We start from the raw sequence: 25883 nt of genomic DNA, 5'->3' as shown, positions 1-25883 counted from the left end.
CCTTGAGTGTTGTCTAATATGTAGAGCAGAGACCTGAGAACTAATCTTGGAAATGCTTCCACTCACCCAGTATAAGCAGAAAGAGGAGGCAGTCAAAAAAACTGAGAAAAAAATTCCTGAGATAGATGGAAAATGACCCAGAGACTAAAATTAAAAATAAATAAATAAGTAAACCCCAATTTCTGTATTCTTCACCTTATCCAGATTATTTAACTAAATTAATTTGTTATAATCAATGGTCAATAACTTATACTATAATCAACTTACTACATGACGTTTTCCTTTAGAGGAAATAAAAATAATTATTTTTCTTCCTGGTTATATTCCAATGACCAGTTTTTAAAAAAATCTCTGCTGCATTGAATAAGCAGATCATTTACTATCTGATCCTATATGTATTAATTATGGCTTAATCAACTACAGTCCAAGCAGGGATTGTAGATTGTATTATAGGTTATAGTGATGCAATAATATTCTGCAGAAGAAAAGGCTCTACTATTTTTTTTTTTTTTCCACCCAGTCGTGTTCGACTCTGTGACTCCACAGACTGTGGTCTCTGTCCATGGAATTCTCCAGGCAAGAGTACTGGAATATGTTGCCATTTCTTTCTTTAAGTTGCTATATAGGTTAACACTGATTTTGCCTTTTAATTTCATTCAACCAAGGATTAATAGTCACAAATGTATTTTAAAATCTACAGAGGAGGAGAAATATGTTAAATGTGGAAAGAATTAGTGTCTAAAGACCTGGGGTATAATCCTTGTGTTATTACTTTTGAGCTACAGGAATCTAGGGAAAAGTCACTTAAGACTCTTGAACAGTAGCTAGATAATGTCATCTATTTCACAGAGAGCTAGAAAGTAAGCAAGGGCAGTTCCACATGTGAGGAGCTGGGAAGCCACCACTCTTTCCTTGAAAGTAAAAAAGCGTGCAGACTGTAATATCTACGTCTCTTCTTGTATCCATAAAAAAGGGAGGGCATAGGCCAGACGACAGCCGGCAAGATTGAAGACAGATAAATACAGTGAGTCAGGGTTTACCAGAAATGAGGCTCAGGAGTCGAAACTTCTTTGGGAACCAGTGCTAGGGTACAAAAATATGAACTCTGATGAATTGTTGGAAGCCTTGTACAGACAGCTCAGTTAAAATCTTCAGAGGAACTCAGTCTTCGGGGGGCCTTTATAACATTGTAAGATTTAGCTCCAGGATCTTGCCTAGGTTTTTCATAGTAAATATCAGAGAAAAATCTTGGGCTTCTGGGCAGGGGAGAAGCCATTTTTAAATACACCACAGCACTCTGCTCTTCTTAACAAAGCCTGACCTTAGGGAAAACTGGTTAACCAGAGCCTAACGTGATGAAGTTTTATCGGAGTATAACTGAACTGGGGAAAGGGAAATATCCAATCTAGCCCAGTCTAGCCATCCTGTTCCATATAAGTGGGAAGGAAGAAAAACCCTAAGAAACACTTGTGAAATTCACAGCCCAAGGGCAGTCTTTTACTAAAAGACTGACATATTCGCAGCCTATGGACTGTAGAACGTCTCCTCTCTCCCAAACCTTGTCTTTTTACGTGATTTTCTTTTACCCATTTCATCATGTCCAGGCATCAAGAGAAAAAAAATTACAAGGCATGCATAAGGGTAAAAATATAACATAAAGAGACAAAATATAATATAAAAAGCATCAGAACCAGACATGAGAAGAATGGTGAAATTATCAGACCAATAATTTAAAACAGTGTTAAGGGCTCTAATGGATAAAGTAGACAGCATGTAAGAACATATGGACAATGTAAGCAGAGAGATGGAAATCACCAGAAAGAAACAGAAATGTTAGAGGTCAAAACATTGTAATAGAAATCAAGAATGTTCTTGATAAGCTTAGCAGACTGGACATGGCTGAGGAAAGAATCTCTGAGTTTGGTGTCTTATTAGAAAGCTACAAAATCGAAAAGCAAAGAGAACAAAGACTCAAAACAGAACAAACAAAAGAACAAAATATTCAAGGACTATGGGACAGCTACAAAGTATGCAAAACATATACAATGGAAATAATAGGAGAAGAAGAAGAGAAAGGAACAGAAGGAATATTGAAGCAATGAGTGAAACTCACAGATTCAGAATCTCAGAGAACACCAAGCAAGATAAATACCCTCCCACACACAAAAAAGACAAGCAAAAGCAAAAAAGCTTTACACATTGGCATTCTATTTTCATGCTACAGAAAATGAAAGATAAAAAAATTCTGAAAAGTGCCCTGGTGTGTGAGGAACCTTATGTATACAGAGGAATAAATAATTTCATCTGACTTTTTGGAAGCCACAGAAGCAAGAGGGGCGTGAAGTGAAATGTTGAAAATGTTGAGAGAAAAAAAACCTACTGATCTATAATTCTGTACCCTGGAAAATTTTCCTTCAAAAATAAAGGAGAAATAAAGACTTTAGAAGACAAATGAAAACTGAAGGAATTTGTTGCTGGTATACCTACTTTGTAATAAATCTTGAGAAACTTTTCAGAGAGGAAAAAAAATAATATGGGTCATAAACCTGAATCAACATAGAAGCAAGGAATATTATTGGTGAAGAAATGAGTGAAAGTTTTCCCCCAAACAGATATAAGGCATGAATTTCTCCTTTCACAATTCCTTTTTAACATTATATTGATAGCCCTTGCTAATTCAATAAGGCAAGAATAAATAATAAAAATTATATAAGTTGGGATAAAGGAAGTAAAATGTGCTTATTACAGATGACATGATTATATAAAAAAATCTGAAAGGATAGACAAAAATATCTCCAAGAATTTATAATTAATATAATAATATAAAAAAGTCACAGAATACAAGGTTAATTTTAAAAGTCAATCAGTTTCCTATATACCAACAGTGAACAAATGGAAATTGAAATTAAAAACACAAAACCATTTATGTTAGCATTTTCAAAATGAAATATTTAGGTATAAATTTAACAAAATATATACAAGATCTATGGGGAAGGAAATGGCAATCCACTCCAGTATTCTTGCCTGGGAAATCCCATAGACAGAAGAGCCTGGAGGGCTACAGTCAACAGGGTTGCAATGAGTTGGGCATGACTTAGCAAGTAAACTACCATCATGTACAAAATGTATATGAGCAAATTATAAACTCTGATTAAAATTAAAAGATGATTACTCCTTGGAAGGAAAGTTATGACCAACCTAGACAGCATATTCAAAAGCAGAGACATTACTTTGCCAACAAAGGTCCGGCTAGTCAAGGCTTTGGTTTTTCCAGTAGTCATGTATGGATGTGAGAGTTGGACTATAGAGAAAGCTGAGCTCCAAAGAATTGATGTTTTGAACTGTGGTGTTGGAGAAGACTCTTGAGAGTCCCTTGGACTGCAAGGAGATCCAACCAGTCCATCCTAAAGGAGATCAGTCCTGGGTGTTCATGGGAAGGGCTGCTGTTGAAGCTGAAGCTCCAGTCCTTTGTCCACCTGATGTGAAGAGCTGACTCATTTGAAAAGACCCTGATGCTGGGAAAGATTGAGGGCAGGAGGAGAAGGGGATGACAGATGATGAGATGGTTGGATGGCATCACTGACTCAATGGACATGGGTTTGGGTGGGCTCCAGGAGTTGGTGATGGACAGGGAGGCCTGGTGCGCTGCAGTCCATGAGGTCACAAAGAGTCAGACACGACTGAGTGACTGAACTGAACTGAACTCTGATGAATTAATTCAAAGAACTAAATAAATGGAGAGATAGTATGTTCACAATATGAGGTCTCAGTACTGTTGAGACGTTACTTCTTCTCACTTGATCTGTATATTCAATGCAATCCCGACCAGATTGCTGGGGAGTTATTCTATAGATATAAACAAAATGGGGCTTCCTTTGTGGCTCAGATGGTAAAAAAACAACCTGCCTTGTGGATTCCTGGGTTCAACCCTGGGTTCAGAAGATCCCCCAGAGGAGAGCATGGCAACCACTCAGCATCCTTGCTTGGAGACTCCCCATGGACAGAGGAGCCTGGCGGGCTACAGTCTATGGGACTGCAAAGAGGTGGACACGGCCAAAGCAACTAAGCACACATAAAGAAAATGATTCTAAAGTTTACAAAGAGAGGTAAAAAGCAAGAATAGCCAGCACAATATTGAAGGAGAAGAAGAAAGCTGGAGAACTGATGTAACCCAACTTCAAGAGTTACTGTAAAGCCATAGTAATAAAGACAGTGTGGTGTTGGTGAAAGAAAAGACAAATAGATCAGTGGGAGAAACTAGAGAGGTCAGAAATAGAACCCCATAAATATGGTCATCTAATCTTTGACAGTGGAGCAAAATCAGTATAAAGGAACAAAGCTAGCCTCTTCAACAAATGGTGCTGAAACAACAGGATATCCTCTATCAAACCCAGGAATGCAGACACAGACATTGCCATTGTTCAGTCATTCAGTTCAGCTTAGTCACTCAGTCGTCACTCTGTGCAACCCCATGGACTGCTGCCTAGGTTGATCATAGCTTTTCTTCCAAGGAGGAAGCTTCTTGTAGTTTCATTAAAGTCCCCCACTACTGTTGTGTTACTGTTAGTTTTTCCGTTTATCTTTTTTAGTATTTGCCTTGCATATTGAAGTGCTCCTATGTTGGGTGCATATATATTTATAATTGTTATATCTTCTTTGATAATGCCTTCTTAGATACAACATCAAAGACAGGCTATGAAAGAAGTAATTGATACGCTATATTTCAGTAAAATGAAAAACTTCTGCTCTGCAAAAGATAGTATCAAGAGAATGAAAAGACAAACCACATGCAAGAGCTACATCTGATAATGGTATGGTTCAAAATACAGAAAGAACTCTTCAAACTCAATAACAAGAAAATAACCTGATTAGAAAATATACCAAAGACCTTAACACCTCACTGAAGAAGACAGACAGATAACAAATAAGCGTACAGAAAGATATTGCACATCATATGTGGAGAAGGAAAATGCAAATTAAAACCACAATAAGATAGCAGTACACACTTATTCAAAGAGCCAAAATCTGGAATGCTGACACTACCAAATATTGGTGAGTGTGTGAATTAACAGGAATTTTCATTCATTGCTGATGGGACTGCACAGTTGTCTAACCACTTCGGAAAGCTCTTCGGTGATTTCTTACAAAACCAAGTATATTCTTACCATATGATTCAGCAATTGTGTCCCTTGGTATTTACCCAAAGGAAATTAAAACATGTAAACACAAAACCCTGGATGCATGTTTATAGTAGTTTTATTGATAATTGCACAAAATTGAAAGGAATAAAATGTGCTTTATAGGTAAATGGTTAAACAAACAGTGGTATATGCAGACAATGGAATATTGTTCAGTGATACAAAGAAATGAGCTATTAAGCCATGATCACACATGGAAGAAGCTTAAATGCCTATTGCTAAGTGAAAGAAGTCAATGTGAGGATTACAATAGTATGCGTTCTGGGAAAGACAAAATTATGGAGACATTTAAAAAAGTCAGTGGTTGCCAGGGATGGTGGTGAGAGGGGAAAAGATGAATAGGAAGAGCAAAGAGGACTTTTAGGGCAGTAAACATATTCTACGATCTAATGATAGATTTATGGCATTATACGTTTGACCAAACCCTTAGAATGAACAGCCATACTGTACATTTTGGACTTTAGGTGATTATGTGTCAATTCAGGTTCACCTTTGCTGAGAAATATATCCCTTTGCTGAGTGATGTTGATAATGGGGGAGGGTATGCATATATTGGGGCAGAGGTTATATGGTACATCTATACCTTCTCAATTGTGCTATAACCTAAAGTGGCTTTAAAAAATAAAGCCTTAGAAAAGATATTTGGGACACAGCAATTGTGACCCACAGAGCCAAGGGACCATCTGAAGTTGGTGAGGAGGATGGGGGAATAGGGATGAGGCATGGAAGGTTTTTAGAGAAGAGTCTATAGGAAATAAGAGTTAGAAGGGATATAGAATAAACTTTGTGCATGTTCACAGTTTATTGAGTAGCTATAACTTTATTTACTGTTAATGACTTGATCTAATTACACCTTTGCAAGAAAGTCAAGCTGTGCAGTAAAGAGAGAATTAATGATTATATTTATTGAGTGAAAGGATCAGAGAAATAAGTCACTTAGGATGGAATTGGGAATTTTAAATTTTTGAAAAATCTATAAGTACAATCAGTTATTTAAAAAGTATTAAAATGAATATCTATAGTTACAATTTTTTCAGCAATCATTCTCCTAGCCTACTCTGTGCCTGGTCTGTGCATTCACAGGGAGCATAAAGGAGTAATTGGACCAACTCAGGCTCTGGAGCCAACCTGCCTGAGTCCCGGGACTGCCTCTGCCACTTAATAGCTCTGTGATCTTGGGAGGCTTACTCAGCCTTCTTAATCTCACTTTTGTCACTTTGAAAATGAGTATAGTAATAAACTCACATCATGGGGCTATTATGAGGATTCAAAGAGCTAATATTTGTCAGGTCTTGAGTCCACTGTCTTGTATCAGGAAGCAGTTTATGTCCTTATTAAATAGAAAAATCAAAACGGACTGCTATTACAAGATTAATGTACTTAATAACTATCTATTCTCTTATAATATAATCAGTAACTATAAAAATATAGCATAACATTTGAATCCGAGTGATTGAGCGGCCACACTTAGTCCCAGACTGCTGTGCAAGCTGCTAATGGTAAAGTTCCTCACCATTATAGGTGCTGTACATCTGCTGATATTTATTTTCTTTTCAACAAATCATCCTTCTTGCCCTCTTGGAGCCAAGAGTTTTGACTACTAATATTTTTCCTTTCCATGTCTAAAGATCTGTAATTTTGAAACAAATGAACAAACCAAAACCAACAAAAATTATTTTTATTTGGTTCAGTGCAGCAGACTTTTTTGACACTAGCATCATAAATCTTTAAAGTGTTAGAGATTCTTGACAGCTTGGGAAAGCACACAGTAATACATTCTCTGAAGTTGGCCTTGTGTTTTGGTACAAGTTCCTCTAGCAGATTGCCTTCTATAGCGTGCTATTTTCCCCAAGAGTTGTTTAGTTTTTCCCCTTTTTCCCAGGGCTTCCCTGGTGGCTCACACAATAAAGAATCTGCCTGCAATGCAGGAGACCTGGGTTTGACCCCTGGGTTGGGAAGATCCCCTGGAGAAGGGAATGGCTACCCACTCCAACATTCTTGCCTGGAGAATTCTATGGACAGTTGGAGCCTGGCAGGCTACAGTCCATGCTGGTCACAAAAGACTCAGACACGACTGAGTGACTAACATTTTCACCTTTCCCCTTTGTTCAAGCAAAAACTACCCCAGTGTTTTATTCAAATGTACTTTGATATTTCAATTCACCCTTCTTTGTAATATTGTTTTCTTACTATAGTACTTCCTACTATATCACTTGAAAGTATTTGAAATTCAACAACCAACTATTTGAGATTGTTTTGCCAAAAGTTTTAGTTTCATTTTAGGTTTGAAGGTTCATAAACAAAAGAAGCCACAGGTTACACATAAATAATTTAATTTTTTTATAGAAGAGTTATTTGATGTAGTTTCAATATATAGTCATTAAAATAAAAGAAATAGAAGCAATAGAGAAAAGTAACAGCATATACATCACCAAATTGAGCCAGCACCTACATCCAGACTTGAACAGTGCTAGGATGTCCCACATTAACAGTAATCTGGAGTCTCAGTTGGAAAAGGGTTCCAGTGCATCCACCCCACGGGCAAGACTTTGAATCCCAGTTTTGGGAGCTCCCGTTATATTCCTAGACCACAAACTGATGGCTACAAGTTGAATGTTGAAAATTACAACTACAGACACTCATTTTCATGCTTATTCTTTTAAAATAACTAATTGCACTTACAGATTTTTCAAACCACCATCAGTCTGCATGTCAAAATGCAGCTCTGGTTTTACTTTAACTTTTACAATGCTGTTTCATCTTGTGAGTCACGAGACTTCTTAGACCCTGGGGGATTGGCCAGACCTCCAGGGGCTCAGAAATTACAAGACTCACTCCCTCTCTTATCTAAAGTGCTGTCTGACTTTCTGGTAACAATTGGTGTGTTCACAAGCAGGCAAGTAGTCCAGGTAATATCCAGGCAGGTCAGAAGCAGGTCAGAAGCCTGCTCTCCTTCTTCTGAAGCCTGAGCAAGACTACCTCCATTTTAAGTTCCCTATCAGATATGTATCTAAGTACGGATATACTGTGAAGACCAAGAACCACCCCCCCTCCTTTTTTTTCCCCCTGTAGGAATAGGTTTGAGCATGAAAAGTATTCCCTTGGTGACTGGTGCATCCCTCATAGATTCATCACTGCCACACGTGTGAGTGCATCACAGGCCTGTAGTTTGTTCTGTCTGTTTTCAATGCCAAAGACTCAAGTACATTTAGGCACAGTCCAAGAACTATGCTTTATCCCTAATCAATTATTTATTAAGCACAGTAACGAAGATGGCTGAATATTATGTTTTAACTATATTATTAAAAGATAAAAAATTAGAAAGTCAAAAGCTTTCTAATTGAGTTCCAAGATAGGCCCCCTCCCCTTTAATAAATTACTTTTCAGTTATGGATTTAATAATTTTACTTTCTTTCCCTGCTTTTAAGAACCACATTAACAGGGTCTTTTCTAGTGAGTCGGTTCTTTGCATCAGGTGGCCAAAGTATTGAAGTTTCAGCTTCAGCATCAGTCCTTCCAATGAATATTCAGGACTGATTTGCTTTAGGATGGACTGGTTGGATCTGCTTGCAGTCTAAGGGACTCTCAAGAGTCTTCTCTAACATCACAGTTCAAAAGCATCAATTCTTCAGTGCTCAGCCTTCTTTATGGTCCACCTCTCACGTCCACATATGACTACTGGAAAAATCATAGCTTTGACTATACAGACCTTTGTCAGCAAAGTAATATCTCTGCTTTTTAATATACTGTCTAGGTTGGTCATAGCTTTTCTTCCAAGGAGAAAGTGTCTTTTAATTTTGGGGTTGCAGTCACCATCTGCAGTGACAGCCACTAAATGACCTGCAAAACTAAAAATATTTGTTTTCTAGTACACTATAGAAAAGGTTTGCCAGTCCCTTCTCTAAATCGAAAATACTAAAGAACTGACTAAACTGCAATAGAACATTATTGTAAATACCTTGTTGATCTGAAAATAAATAATTCACAGAATTATAGGAAATAATAAAAAAATACCATTAATAAAAAAACAAGAGAAATATAACAAAATTTTTGTTGCAATACATTTTAGAGAATGGTGTACTTATTCATTGAAAGATACTAGAGAAATGTTCACGGACAGGACCATTTACTATTTTAAGATGACAAGCCTCCCAAATGATCTATAAATTTCAAGGAATTCCAGTGGGGGAGTAAATCAAGTATCTCTGTGGATAGCGACAAATTGATTTTAAAAATTATACTGAAGAGCAAAAGGCTAAGAATAGTGTAGAAATGCCCCAAGAAGATACTTTGAAAAGGGGGACTTTCTTACCAGATAGCAAGACAGCAAGACTTAAAATAAGCCGCATAATCAATATAGTGTTTTTATAGCAAAACAGGGGGTCATAGAGGAATACAGTGGCAGCCAGACAATTCAAAATTAGGTGCAGATATATGAGCTCTCATGTGAAACAATGTCACAAAGAGCAGTGGGCATAATTCAAGAATATGACCTAAGACAATTGGTTATCTACGTGGATAGAAAATATAAAACTGCATGTTTGCTTCCCATTATATGTAAAAATAACTTCAGATCACAGGCTTAACTGTGAAAGGGGTAATCTCAAATATTTTAGAAGATGGTGTGACAGAATTTTTTTCATGATGCCATGTTAGCAAATGCTTAAGTATTTTTTAAATGAGATATTTATAGAACTAAACTATAAGAATATATGGTTAAAGTCAAGAACTTTTTATTTATCTCTTGATACCCTAAGTAAATGAAGAGACAAATATACCTTGAAAGAAGATAACTTCAACATACAGAAAAGGCAAAGAACTAATGTCTGAAATGTATAATGATCCACAAATCTAAAAGGAAAATATAATAAAAATACAAAACATATAAATCAATCTTTTACAGAAGAGAAACGATGAATTAAATGTAAAGCAAATGACAAGTTGCTTCACCATCTTATCAATCTAGGAAATACACAGTAGATAAATTTTACATTTAAAAATCAATACATCTAAATAACAAAAATATTACAATCAGTAGTGCGTGCTGAGTCACTTCAGTCATGCCTGCGTCTTTGTGACTCTATGGACAATCACCCACCAGGCTCCTCTGTCCGTGGGATTCTTCAGGCAAAAACACCAGAGTGAGTTGTGGTTCCCTTCTCCAGGGGATCCTCCTGACCCAGGGATCAACCCAAGAATCCCTTACATCTCCTGCGTTGTCAGGACGGTTCTTTACCACCAGTGCCACCTGGGAAGCTCACAGTATTACTACCAAACTGGAAAACATTTTTAAAAACAGGTAATACAAAATGGTTGAGCAGTTTCAGAGAAACAGAATGCATTTACATGGCAGATGGGGTATAAATTAGAACTTGTACTTTAGAAGAGTTTAATATTAGATGTTAAAGTGCCCACACATATTATTGCATGGAAATTGCATCCTTAGGCATTTATATTAGAGAAATAGTTACATATGATATGAAGTGTCATGCACAATAATGCTTATATTATCATTGCTTTATAAATGCAGACTTATAACAACACAAATATTCACTAACATTATTTTGAATTATTTTGAATAAATAATTTGAGTCTTATCATGCAGCAGTGAAAAGTGAAATGTACTAGGTACTAGGTAAACATGGTTGAATTTCAAAACCTTTATGTTTGTCAAAAAAATAGAATGCTATTTACTCTTATATTTTAAGTACTGTGAAGAAATAGATAAAACCATACTATTCATACTCTGTTTTTAGGGTTATTTTAAAGTTTAAAAAATTAATATCCTGATAATTAGTATAATGACTTTCTATCTAAATAGGAAAACTTGTTTTCTTTAGCCAGATAATCAGCTAACAGAAGTTAATTTTATTACTAATTTAATTTCTATTGAAGTTTAATTGACTTGCAATCTTATATTAGTTTCAGGTGTAAAACATAATGATTCGATATGTCACCTGAAATTTAGTTTATGGTTGTTCACTGAGCTGTGCACATGTGCTTATAGGATCGAGTCTGGGCTGTTCAGGAGAGTTTACATTGTGAGAGTTATAACACATGTCAAGAACACATTTCCTGAATTCTACAGGTACTTCTTTTCTTTGCTGATCCACTTCCTTCCTGCAATCTTAAATGTATCTGTTATGTGAACTAGAAAATGTGTAGCTTGTTAAAAGACTTTGAAAAGAAATTTAACTCAAAGAGAGAAATAAAGATACACACATATAAAACATACAATCTGCAAAGTGCAATCAATATCAAGTACTCACACACTCATCAGGATATGATGTGAATGGAGAGATGCATAGTTCAGACACTGTGTATTCTCTATTATTGTTGTTACTGTTCAGTCACTACTGCTGCTGCTGCTGCTAAGCCGCTTCAGTCGTGTCCGACTCGGTGCGACCCCATAGACGGCAGCCCACGAGGTTCCTCTGGGATTCTCCAGGCAAGAATACTGGAGTGGGGTGCCATTGCCTTCTCCAGTGTTCAGTCACTAAGTCACTAAGTCACATTCAACTCTTTGTGACCCCATGAACTGCAGCACTCCAGACTTTGCTTTTCTTCACTGGCTTCCAGAGTTTGCTCAGATTCATGTCCATTGAGTCAGTGATGCCATTCAACCATCTCACCCTCTGATGCCCACTTTTCCACCCACAATTACTCTTTTCCCAGCATCAGGATCTTTTGCAATGAGTTGACTCTTCACCTTAGGTTATGGAAATTATCAGTTAAAAATAACTGTGATTGTATTTTGAAGAATATAGATGAGGGGAGAATCTCACTATAAAACAAAAATTGTAATATGAAACAATTTAAACTTTGTGACTTAACTATAAAAATTAATAACTCAATACATGTATTTATCAGCAGATTAAATACAAAAGGAAAGAACTACTGAATTAAAAAATAGATGAGTAGAAAAAATTACTGATTACAGAAAAGGGCATAAGATGGATAGTCTGTTCAGTGGTGTAGTCCTGTCTGACTCTTTGTGACCCCATGGACTGAAGCATGCCAGGCCTCCCTGTCCATCACCAACTCCTGAAACTTACTCAAACTCATGTCCATCGAGTCAGTGATGCCATCCAACCATCTCATCCTCTCTCATCCCCTTCTCCTCCAGCCTTCAATCTTTCCCAGCATCAGGGTCTTTTAAAATGAGTCAGCACTTCGCAACATGTGGCCAAAGTATTGGAATGTCAGCTTCAGCATCAGTCTTTCCAATGAATATTCAGGACTGATTTCTTTAAAATTGACTGCCTGGATCTCCTTGCCATCCAAGGGACTCTCAAGAGTCTTCTCTAACACCACAGTTCAAAAGCATGAATTCTTCGGCATTCAACTTTCTTCACAGTCCAACTCTCACATCTATACATGACCACTGGAAAAACCATAGCTTTGACTAGATGGAACTTTGCTGGCAATCTAATGTCTCTGCTTCTTAATAAGTTGTCTAGTTTGGTCATAGCTTTTCCTCCAAGGAGCAAGCATCTTTTAATTTCATGGCTGCAGTCACCATCTGCAGTGATTTTGGAGCCCAAGAAAAGATATTCTGTCACTGTTTCCATTGTTTCCCCATATATTTGCCATGAAGTGATGGGACTGCATGCCATGATCTTAGTTTTCTGAATGTTAAATTTTAAGCCATCTTTTCACTCTCCTCTTTCACTTTCATCAAGAGGCTCTTTAGTTTTTCTTCACTTTCTGCCATAAGGGTGGTGTCATCTGCATATCAGAGGTTATTGACATTTCTCCTGGCAATCTTGATTCCAGCTTGTGCTTCATCCAGTCTGGCATTTCTCATGATGTACTCTGCATAGAAGTTAAATAAGCAGGGTGACAATATGCAGCCTTGATGTACTTCTTTCCCGATATGGAACCAGTCTGTTGTTCCATGTCCAGTTCTGACTGTTACTTCTAGACCTGCATACAGATTTCTCAGGAGGCAGGTCAGGTGATGGATAGAGGTGATGACAAAATTCTGACAAGTTAGTAATAAAGTTTAACGAAAAAGAAGAAGAATGGGACAGAAGCAATATTTGGCACTGCCTAAAGTAGTACAAAGAGTCGGACACAACTGAGCGACTGAACTGAACTGAACTGAAAGTAGTACAGGTTGAAAACATGTTCCCGACTGTGAAAAGACATCAAGCAACAGATTCAAGTTGTATATGAATTACAAGCTAGGCAATGACATCTAGACACATTAGAAACTAATAAAACCAGTCAGAGGAAATCTTGATGTTGAGGCTGATAGGATGGGCACAACCCATTCAAAGGTAAATGTTAATACTCTCTCAGTAGATCATTATGTCACAAAACATGGAATGACAATTATTTAAGTAGTGAGATAAAAGCAGTTGACAACCCATACATCTATAGCCAGAAAAATATCTTTTAAGGCAAAATAAATATGTGTTCACACAAATAGTAAAGAGAGATCTCTGCCAGAAGAACTGTTCAGAAAGGAATCCCAAGGCAAAGAAGTTCTGGAAGAAAAAATATATATATTTCTCCAAATAAACTACAAGAATTTAGTAAGGATTGAAGAGCAAAAGAAATTTGTGGATATGTGGTTAATCTAAATATTCTTTGACAGTATAAAACAGTTTTACCTGTGGAGGTCTACATGTATATAGAAGTCTAACAAAAGTGGTAAAACCAAAAAAAAGAGGATATGGTAAATGGATTTAAAGATGTTTTGCATCTTTACCTTTCTGAAAACTAAAAAAAAAAAAAGCCTACTAATTTACAGTATACTCTGGCAAGACAAAGATATATCTTATTATTACTTGAGCAACCACTGAAAGAATAATAATAAATATACTATGCTAAATAAAGGTATATCAAATAACAGAAAAACACTTGATTAAAATAAAGCAATGAAGGAGAGAAAATGACACAAAAATAGAAAAATAAAAAACAAAAACAAGCATTAACATGTCAGATTTAAACCTATATGTATCAATAATTACATTATATATAAACAGGTGAAATAAACTTCAATTAATAAACAAAAGTTGTCAGACTAGATAAAATAACACCCTATATGCTAACACATTTTATTACAAATATATAGGGATTTGCAAAGAAAAATAATAGAATATAATAAATCAGAACCCACTAAAAAGAAGTCTGGGATAGCTACTCTGATAATAGGCAACATATGCTTTATTGCATAGCACCATTAAAGATAAAGAAATATTTCATGAATGTGAAATTATATGCCCTAAAGTTATAATCTAAAACATATAAAGTGAAAGCTGATGGAGCACAAAGAAGAAATAAATTCACAACTAGGGTGGGGGATTTGAATAGCATCTGATAAAGGCCTAGACCTAAAAAAAGACATCAATAAAGACATAGAAATTCTGAACAACACAGCAAACTTGACCTAGTCGATTTGTATTCAACATTGCAAACAGTTACAGAATACACACTCCTTTTAAGGGCACATGAAACATTTTAAAAAGTTGACTTGGTGCTGTCATAAGATGAGTCTCTACAAATTTCAAATGATTGATTCAAGCAATTCAAATTTGAAATCTTCAGTAACCACAATGGAATTAAGCAAGGAAGGCATCAGATAAACTTGATACCGAGTTCAAAATTAACCTATAATTTTTTTTTTACAGCAAGACCTTTAAAAATAAAAAAAAATATTTGATTAGAATATTACTGATCTTAAAGAGGCTGCATGTGATGATTATGTAACTCAGGCTCACTTGCTGCTGAAAGTGAAGTCGCTCAGTCATGTCTGACTCTTTGCGACCCCACAGAGTTTAGCCTGCCAGGCTCCCCTGTCTATGGAATTCTCCAGGCAAGAATACTGGAGTGGGTTACCATTTCCTTCTTCCTTGCTGCTGAAAATATCCCTATACTGGAGGGAAGGAAACAAATTTCTTTATCCTCACAATCTAAAGTTAGTAATATAATATTATCATTGAGTTTTTAGAGTGCCCATACTTAAAAGAGCATTGCATGTTATATAACAAAACAATAAGAACGCATGCTTTATTAGAAATCCAAGGGGTGACGGATGAACCAGGTGATTTTGTGAAAGAGATGAGATTTAAACTGGGCCTTAAAGCTGGGTAAAATCCAGACAAGCATCCAGTGTGCTACCTATTTCAGACAAGTGTTTCTTTTGAACAGTTGAAGAGGTGGAAATACCGTGAGGGTGTTTGAAAAAAAAAAAAAAAAAACACTCTTGTTTTAGAGGAAATAAGAACTTCTTTTATTCATTATGATGTCCAGACTCTTGCTAAAATATGTGAGGGAAATAAAAGGACATCCTTTATAGCCAACTTTTAAAAAGGAATTTATTGACCATATCTAAAAGTCAAGTTGATTTGTAAGTTTCACTTGTTGCTGTTCAGCGGCTAAGTTGTGTCTGACTCTTTGCGATCCTATGGACTGCAGTACACTGGGCTTCCCTGTCCTTCAGTATCTCCCGCAGTTTGCTCAAACTCGTATCCATTGTGCCGATGATGCCATTCAACCATATCGTCCTCTGTCGCCCCCTTCTCCACCTGCCCTCAGTCTTTCCCAGCATCAGGATCTTTTCCAGTGAATTGGCTCTTCGCATTGGTGGCCAAAGTATTGGCACTTCCGCTTCAGTGTCAGTCCTTCCAATGAACAGGCAGGGTTGATTTCCTTCAGGATGGACTGATTTGATCTCCTTGCTGTCCAAGAGACTCTCAAAAGTATTCTCCAGACTACATTTTGAAAGCATCTTTGGTGCTCAGCTTTTTTAATGATCCACCTCTCACATCCATATATGACTACTGGTAAAACTATGCCTTTGACCATATGGACCTTTGTAGGCAAAGTAATATCTCTGCTTTTTAATATTCTGTCTAGGTTTGCCATAGTTTTTCTTCCAAGGAGAAAGCATCTTTTAATATCATGGATGCAGTTTTCACTTAGAGACTGCATAGTTATTAATATAATCTTAAATGATCAATTCTTTTTCTATAGTAAGAAACATCTTCTTTGACTCAGCATACAAGTTTGGAGCAAATGTACTCAGAGAATTCTTTTAAGTCTCAGCCTATGGGATGACATAGGTCCCAAGCAGATTATCCTTACAAAGTTTGTTCCTTCTAGATGTCACAATACAGTCTCAATAAGACCAAAATCCTCCAAAAGATTATAAAAGGCAACAGCTTTCCCTGTCTCTTTTATTTATAACATTGTTTAGTTAAGAAGGTATCTTCTATATAAACCTTTTAAATCATAGGGAAAAAATAATATTTTTCTGTCTATAGCAATGCTTTTGAACCTTTTTGGAAAGAGAGAGACAACCTTGCAAATCTAATGAAAGCTGCAGAAACTCAAGAAAAATGGAAATTTACAAACAACTATATATTGGGGTGCAAAATATTAGGAGTTTGAGTTTTAAAATTCATCCTTAGAGGTCAGTCTTGAACCCCTCCTCTATCAAGGCTTTGCATTTTCTCTGTCTCTTCAGTCCCTTAAAACAAACATGTTTCATAGTGTTAAGAACAATACCTTTCCTTGGTTTAACAATAGCAGCTGTAATTTTAGTTATTGATCTTGTTTAATGTGCCTGGAAGCTAGAATAAATGGGAAAATAGTACAAGAACAAAAATTGTACCTAAGAAATTCTTTTGTTTCTTCAGAAAAGTTTATTCTTGAAAAATGTAGTTTAAAACAAATCTCAACATGAAGCTTTTATTAAAAAAAAAATTGTAATGGATGTGTGTGCACGTGAGCTCAGTTGCTCAGCCATGTCTGACTCTTTGCAACACTATGGACTGTAGCCCACCAGACTCTTCCATCCATGGGATTCTCTAGGCAGGAATACTAGAGTAGGATGTCATTTCCTCCTCCAGGGGCTCTTCCTGGTCCAGGGATTGAACCCACATCTCCTGCATCTTCAGCACTGGCAGGTGGATTCTTTATCACTGAGCCACTTGGGAAGCCCCATAAAGGATATACCAACTCCTAATGTTCAGAGGCAAGTTATTTGGATTATTCATTTTTGGAAAAGTTAATTCTTAAATCATGGGAATACATTGCTTCACAATAACTTTATCTATCAATTTATTTTTCAGTAAAATGACATGAGATTTTGGAAGTGACAGAAAATTTCCTTTTGTGTGCCTCTACTAACTATCCCCCTAAACAAGATTATATACAAAATCTTGAAAATATTTTCCAAAAAAATTGAGAAAGACTGAGTTTTAAATCATTAAAGTAGCTTCATAATATTATCTAATTTTAAATTATATTTATTGAAAAAATTACAAAATGCAGAAAAGGGATTCCATTCTGGCTCAGATGGTAAAGAATCCACCTGCAATGCAGGACACCTGGGTTCGATCCCTAAGTTGAGAAGAGCCCTTGGAGGGGGGCCTGTCATCTCACTCCAGTATTCTTGCCTGGAGAATCCTCATGGATAGAGGAGCCTGGCGGGTTACAGTCCATGGGTTCACAAAGAGTTGGACATTACTGAGCAACTAAACACACACACACAATAATAAAGAGAATTCTCTGCAATTTCATCATGTAGAGGTAACCAGACCACCTGACCTGCCTTTTGAGAAACCTATATGCAGGTCAGGAAGCAACAGTTTAGAACTGGACATGGAACAACAGACTGGTTCCAAATAGGAAAAGGAGTACATCAAGGCTGTATATTGTCACCCTGCTTATTTAACTTATATGTAGAGTACATCATGAGAAATGCTGGGCTGGAAGAAGCACAGGCTGGAATCAAGATTGCTGGGAGAAATATCAATAACCTCATATATGCAGATGACATCACCCTTATGGCAGAAAGTGAAGAGGAACTAAAAAGCCTCTTGATGAAAGTGAAAGAGGAGAGTGAAAAAGTTGGCCTAAAGCTCAACATTCAGAAAACGAAGATCATGGCATCTGGTCCCATCACTTCATGGGAAATAGATGGGGAAACAGTGGAAACAGTGTCAGACTTTCTTTTTTGGGTCTCCAAAATCACTGCAGATGGTGACTGCAGCCATGAAATTGGAAGACGCTTACTCCTTGGAAGGAAAGTGATGACCAACCTAGATAGCATATTGAAAATCAGCGACATTACTTTGCCGACTAAGGTTCGTCTAGTCAAGGCTATGGTTTTTCCTGTGGTCGTGTATGGATGTGAGAGTTGGACTATGAAGAAGGCTGAGTGCCAAAGAATTGATGCTTTTGAACTGTGGTGTTGGAGAAGACTCTTAAGAGTCCCTTGGACTGCAAGGAGATCCAACCAGTCCATTCTAAAGGAGATCAGCCCTGGGATTTCTTTTGAAGGAATGATGCTAAAGCTGAAACTCCAGTACTTTGGCCACCTCACGTGAAGAGTTGACTCATTGGAAAAGACTCTGATGTTGGGAGGGATTGGGGGCAGGAGGAGAAGGGGACGACCGAGGATGAGATGGCTGGATGGCCTCACGGACTCGATGGACGTGAGTTTGAGTGAACTCTTGGAGTTGGTGATGGGCATGGAGGCCTGGCGTGCTGCGATTCATGGGATTGCAAAGAGTTGGACATGACTGAGCGACTGAACTGAAGAGGTAACAGCTATAAATATTTGATGTATATAATTTTACTTATTTTGTATATCAACATAAAGATATTAACAGATAATACAAGCATGAAAAATATGAGAATCTTTAAAATTGAAATGTAGTTGACTTCTAATATTGTGTTAGTTTCAGGTGTATAGCAAAGTGGCTCAACTGTACATGTAGATATTTTTCCATTTATAGTTTATTACAAGATACCAAATGCAGTTCCCTCTGCTATACAGTAAATCCTTGTTATTCATCTATTTTTATATGATTCTGCGCATCTGTTAATCCATATTCCCAACTTATCCCTATCTGTACCTCCCCTCCCCTTTTGGTAACCTTGAGTGCAATTTATATGTCTGTTAGTCTTCGTAAATAAGTTAATTTATACTATCTTTTAATATTCTGCATATTTCTCTGATTTGCTTTACTTAGTAGGATAATCTCTAAGTCCATCCATCTTGGCGCAAAATGGGATTTTCAATTTTTGAAGGCTGAATAATATTCCCTGTATATATACACCATATCTTCCTTATCCATCAATCTTAAGAGTTGATGGACACTTAAGTTGCTTTCATGGCTTGGCTCTAGTGAATAGTTCTGCTATAAATGTTGGGTTAATTGTATCTTTTCAAATTAAAACTTTTGTCTTTTCTGGGTATATGCCCAAGTGTGGGATTTCTGCATCCTGTAACAACTCTCCTTTTTTAGTGCTTTGAGGAATCTCTGTACTCTTCTCTATAGGGGCTATATAGTGCCAATTTATATTCCCATCAACAGTATAGGAGGGTTCCCTTTTCTCCACACTTTCTCCAGCATGTATTATTTATAGACTTTGAATAACGGCCAATCTGACTGTTGTGAGGTATACTTCATTGGAGTTTTGATTTGCATTTCTCTAGTAATTAGCTACATTGAACATTATGTTATGTGCTTCTTGACCATTTGTATGTTGTCTTTTGAGAAATGTCTATTTAGGTCTTCTGCCTATTCTTTGACTGTATCATTTTTGCTTTTTTTGTTGGGTTGTATAGCTCTTTGTATAGGCTGGAATTTAAGCCCTTATTGATCATAAACTTTGCAAATATTTTCTCCCGTTGGGTAGGTTGCTTTTTCTATGGTTTCCTTAGTTGTGCAAAAGCTAATAAGTTTGATTAAGTCCCATTTATTTATTTTTTTATTTTATATCTGTTGTCTTAGAAGACAGAGAATGTTGCTTTGAACTTGCATTTTAGATGTTTTTTAAAAAATGTCTAAAATTAAACACAAGCTTCCTATTATCATTGAAAAAAATAGAAGGAAGTTTGAAAATAAATATAATAAACCTTCTGTCATTTTCACTTCACCTCTTCTCTGAATAGCCTTGTAATTACATTTGTACAGCTTTTCTTGAACTGACACAAGGATAACCAAATGTATACACTTATACAGAGTACTGTTTTTGTAATTGTTTCTTTTAAAAAATATTTTAAAAATAGATTTGCATCTGTTATTTTTTTCATCATAAGCAGTGTTAAAATGTTTAGATGTAACTGATTTTTATCAGTTTGTTAGAACTTAAAGTTATATGAATGTGTGTATATATATATAATTTATTTACATATGTATGTGTGTATACATGTATACATAGACACACAAGCTACACATAACACACACCCACATGTTGACCTAAGCTGATGACTTACAGGGATACTGCAGTCAGGAGTTGCTGTAAAGTGCTGCGTTAAAGTCTTTAAATATATCTCTAAGAACGAAGTGAATTCAGTTTAGATTCTTAGGAAAGGAGTTTCTGGATAAAGTATTTCATATGTTCTTCAATTATTTTAGTAAATATTGCCAGATTATTTATTTTCCATTTTTAAAGTTTTGGGGGTTTTTTTTGTACACTTTTTCACCTTATGTATTAAAGAATCTCCCCAGTCTCATAGGTTAGAGTAATTTAATATTTTCAGTCTGACGGATGAATAAATATAAAACTGTTTTCTAATGAGGTTGAGCATATTTCTTCCCTTTGAAGTTCATTTGGCTATTTTCTTCTGGAAATTTCTGAAAATATTTTTATCATTTTTTTGTAGTTATTTGCTTTGTTATTTTTATTTTTAGGTCAAATTGTTAGTGTTATTAGATATTTTAGGTACATAAAGTTTTATCATTTCTTTATTTTTATTTCATTGCATTTATTTCTCTTTTCCATTTACAAAGTTCTAATTCCTATAATATTAAATTTGTAATTTGAGCTAAGAAAACTACATAAATCTTTTTTCTTTCCTAGTTTCAGAGCATAGATATTTTCAAGTATTTTAATTCTATCTTCCTGCACCTTTCCTTGGCATTTCTGCTGTAAATTATTTTAAGTTTATCTTGTTTTAAATGCATTCCATATTAGTTATTTAAAAATTTTTGTATATGAAAAAATGAAATTTACATTTACCGATTTTGTCAACTTTTGGCATTCCTTCTTTTTGAAATGAATGTTTTCTTAGCTAAAACTCAATTTTTAGCAATTTGTTTCACATGCTGTCTGAAATTATCATCTTTTTTAAACTCATTCTGTATTGCTATTTTAAGCAAATACACAGTTCTAGTTCTTTGAAAGTTCTTTTTCTTGAGCACTTTGAAGATGGCCAGAGTTATAGAACAGAATAGAAATGTTATGAGCATTAATCACTTAAATTAATTCAATTAAAATAAGTGAGTGTATAAAGAGTGTTAGAAGTTGAATATTTGCCTGATATTGAGTGTCTGATATTAAAAAATGAACCAAGAAAGAAAACCTTAAGAATTTTATTCAAGGTCATGGATGATTTATGCTTTTATACGAATTTATTGCGTAACTCAGAGTGAGTCTTATTAAAAAACAATTAGAATATCAGGAAAATATGTATAAATCATCTGCTGGAAGTTATTGATAGTTAATAAGATTAGGTGGCAAGAAGACACAAAAGAACTACATGAGAATGGTCATAATGACCAAGATAATCATGATGATGTGGGTAATCACCTGGAACTGGACATCCTGGAGCGTGAAGTCAAGTGGTCCTTAGGAAGCATTACTACAAACAAAGCTAGTGAAAGTGACAGAATTCTAGCTGAGCCATTTAAAACCCTACAAGACACTGGTTTTAGAAAAGGCAGAAGAACCAGAAATCAAATTGCCAACATCTGCTAGATCATCGAAAAAGCAAGAAAATTCCAGAAAAACATCTATTTCTGCTTTATTGACTATGCCAAAGCCTTTGACTGTGTGGATCACAATAAACTGTGGAAAATTCTGAAAGAGACGGGAATACCAGACCACCTGACCTGCCTCTTGAGAAACGTGTATACAGGTCAGGAAGCAACAGTTACAATTGGGCATGGAACAACAGACTGGTTCCAAATAGAAAAGAAGTACGTCAAGCCTGTATATTGTCACCCTGCTTATTTAACTTCTATGCAGAGTACATCATGAGAAACGCTGGCCTGGAAGAAGCACAAGCTGGAATCAAGATGGCTGGGAGAAATATCAATAACCTCAGATATGCAGATGACACCACCCTTATGGCAGAAAGTGAAGAGGAACTAAAAAGCCTCTTGATGAAAGTGAAAGAGGAGAGTGAAAAAGTTGGCTTAAAGCTCAACATTCAGAAAATGAAGATCATGGCATCCGGTCTCATCACTTCATGGGAAATAGATGGGGAAACAGTGAAAACAGTGTCAGACTTTATTTTTTTGGGCTCCAAAATCACAACAGATGGTGACTGCAGCCATGAAATTAAAAGATGCCTACTCCTTGGAAGGAAAGTTATGACCAACCTAGATAGCATATTCAAAAGCAGAGACATTACCTTGCCAGCAAAGGTCCATCTAGTCAAGGCTATAGCTTTTCCAGTAGTCATGTATGGATGTGAGAGTTGGAGCATAAAGAAAGCTGAGCACTAAAGAATTGGTGCTTTTGAACTTTGGTGTTGGAGAAGACCCCTGAGAGTCCCTTGGACTGCAAGGAGTTCCAACGAGTCCATCCTAAAAGAGATCAGTCCTAGGTGTTCATTGGAGGGACTGATGTTGAAGCTGAAACTCCAATACGTTTGCCACCTGATGCAGAGAGCTGACTCATTTGAAAAGACCCTGATGCTCGGAAGGATTGAGGGCAGGAGGAGAAGGGGATGACAGAGGATGATATGGTTGGATGGCATCACTGAGACCATGAACATGGCTTTGGGTGGACCCCAGGCATTGATGATGGACAAGGAGGCCTGGCATGCTCCAGTTCATGGGGTTACAAAGGGTCAGACACAACCAAGTGACTGATCTTAACTGAACTGAACTGAAAGCCCAGTTTTATTAAAAAATGAAAGCATCCTAAGAACAAACAGTGATATATAAATCCTGTAACACATGTTGAATGAGCTGCTTTCATCCCAAGAATAAATGTCCACTGTGTCCTTTAACCACATTAAAAACTTAATGAAGAGGATCATCTCAAATGCAGAAAATTCAGTATTCATTCATGACAAAATAAAAATTATCACTTAAATATGATAAAAGGCTCACATTCATTTATAATAAAGGAAAATTAACAGTAATTATTGACAAAACAGAAATATTATATATAGCATTACTATAACATGATTTTCTCAGCTATGCAGATGATACCACTCTAATGGCAGAAAGTAAAGAGAAACTAAAGAACCTTTGATGAGGGTGAAAGAAGAGAGTAAAAAAGTTAGTTTGAAACTCAACATTAAAAGCACTAAGATCAAGGCGTCTTGTCACACCATTTCATTGCAAATAGAAGGATAAAACATGGCAAGAATGACAGATTGTATTTTCTTCGGCTCCACAATCACTGTGAAGTTTGACTCCAGGCATGAAAATAAAAGCTGCTTCTCCTTGTAAGGAAAACTATGACAAAACTAGACAGTGTATTAAAAAGCAGAGACATCAACTTGCTGACAATGGTCCAAATAATCAAAACTATGGTTTTCCAATAGTCATATACATATGTGAGAGTTGGACCATAAAGAAAGCAAATGTCAAAAGATGCTTTTGACTTGTGGTATTGTAGAAGACTCAAGAGTCCCTCGGACCACAGGAGATCAAATTAGTCAATCCTACAAGAAATCAACCCTGAAGAGTCATTGGAGGGACTGATGCTGAAGCTCCAATACTTTGGTCACCTGATGCGAAGAGCTGATCATTGGAAGAGACCTTGGTCCTGGGATAGATTGAAGGCAGATGGTGAAGGGTGTAGCAGAAGGCAAGGTGGTTAAATAGCATCACTGACTCAAGACATGAATTAGAGAAAACTCCAGGAGATAGTGGAGGACAGAGGAACTTGGCATACTACAGTCCAGGGGGTCGCAGAGAATCAGACAGGGCTGAACAACAACCAACCAACAACTTGCTTTTCCCATTTAACATGTCATACAATCCTTTAAGGTCTTAAGCTTTATATAAAATCATTCAGTTCTGGTTCCTCACCTTGTATGGTCTTGAGCTTCTTATTCTAGTATGTGTGACAATTCCTAGACCTCAGACCCTGAGACTCTCATCTAAGTTTGATATTACTCTGGATCACTTTGGTTCCAGCAGTTACTTTAAATTCCTTCTCTATTTTCAAACTGGCAGATTCAATTTCAGCTATTCATTCAACTAAGGACAACATTCAACCTTTGTGTGGATTTGAAGTGGAAGAGTAGAGATTCTCCCACATCAGTGGTAGCCAGCCATATTGATCTGATGTCTTCTCTGAGAAGCTATCCCTGTTTTCCTAGATGCCCTTCAGTTTTTCACAGGCAAACATGAGTACAAACCTTCTATGTAGCTATACACATTCTCACTACATCCTAATAACTTACAGTATGTATTCTAAGTGGTAATATTTTTGGTATGCTTAATATCTATTTGTAGCATAGTAAGTTAGGAGACCCTACATGGATACATACCTATGCCAGTGATTTATACCCGCTTAACACTATATTCCCAGAGAAGGAAAATGGCACCCCACTCCAGTACTCTTGCCTGGAGAATCCTATGGAGGGAGGAGCCTGGTAGGCTACAGTCCATGAGGTCACAAACAGTTGGACACGACTGAGCGACTTCACTTTCACTTAACCACTATATTTGTTTTCATTATTACCACCAACATGAGTATAATAAAATAAATAGAAGACCCATGGATATAGGTGCACTATTTTCTCATCCCTTCAACATACATTTATTGAATGGCTGTTATGTACAAAGCACTATTTCAGGCATTTTAAATGAATCAGCAAATAAAACAGAAGATCTATTCTTATGATTTATTTTCCTTATGCTAGTGAAAAAATAAAGTTTTCTTGTTTTGGGCAAGTAATATTGGCCAAAAGAAAAGACATCCATGCCAGACTTCAGACCCTCTTCTTTCACACACCTGGAGCTTGGCCTATGATACTCCCTTTTGTAGACTCTCCTAGACTGATCTTACCATTGATGTTTTTATGTTGATGAATAATGATGAGGTTTAAGTGGTTGGTGTTTTTACAGCTTGGACAATGGAGTACCTTTGGAACCTTGGAAGTTGCAGCTCGTATTGAACCAGAAACAAAGGAGTACTCAGTGGTGACAGAAGAAGACTGTGAAATTCTTAAAATTCCAGCAAATAATTATGCAAAGTTAAAGACGGTATGTGTTTCTTGTTGTTGATGGTGGTGGTGTTCAGTCATTAAGTTGTGTCCGACTCTGTGACTCCATGGACTGCAGCACACTGGGCTTTCCTGCCCTTCACCATCTCCCAGAGTTTGCTCAAACTCATCTCAACGGAGATGGTGATGCCATGCAACCCTCTCATCCTCTATCGCCCCTTCTCCTCCTGCCTTCACTCTTTCCCAGCATCAGGGTCTTTTCCAATGAGTTGACTCTTCACATCAGGTGGCCAAAGTATTGGAGCTTCAGCTTGAGAATCAGTCCTTCCAATGAATATCAGAGTAGATTTCTTGTAGGATTGACTGGTTTGATCTTGACTCTCAAGTGTCTTTCCAGCACCACAGTTAAAAAGCATCAATTCTCTGCTGCTCAGTTTTCTTTGTGATTCAACTCTTACATCCATGCATGACTTCTGGAAAATCCATTGCTTTGATTATATAGCCCTTTGTCAGCAAGGTGATAT

At 36.6% G+C, this 25883-nt stretch overlaps 1 protein-coding gene across 1 annotated transcript in view; it reads left to right on the top strand.

Moving 5' to 3' along the window:
• Positions 1 to 25883, top strand: part of CNBD1 (cyclic nucleotide binding domain containing 1) — a 490840-nt gene that overhangs the window by 319244 nt on the left and 145713 nt on the right. The window contains exons 9-10 of the mRNA XM_052651586.1: positions 3555 to 3565; positions 25262 to 25399. Of these exons, the coding sequence (XP_052507546.1) occupies positions 3555 to 3565; positions 25262 to 25399 (149 nt within the window). The remainder of the gene's footprint in view (positions 1 to 3554; positions 3566 to 25261; positions 25400 to 25883) is intronic.

The sequence above is a fragment of the Budorcas taxicolor genome, chromosome 14, assembly GCF_023091745.1.
Source record: "Budorcas taxicolor isolate Tak-1 chromosome 14, Takin1.1, whole genome shotgun sequence".
Lineage (NCBI taxonomy): Eukaryota > Metazoa > Chordata > Mammalia > Artiodactyla > Bovidae > Budorcas > Budorcas taxicolor.
The sequence above is the reverse complement of the archived record's forward strand: the minus strand, read 5'-3'. Positions and strand labels throughout refer to the sequence as shown.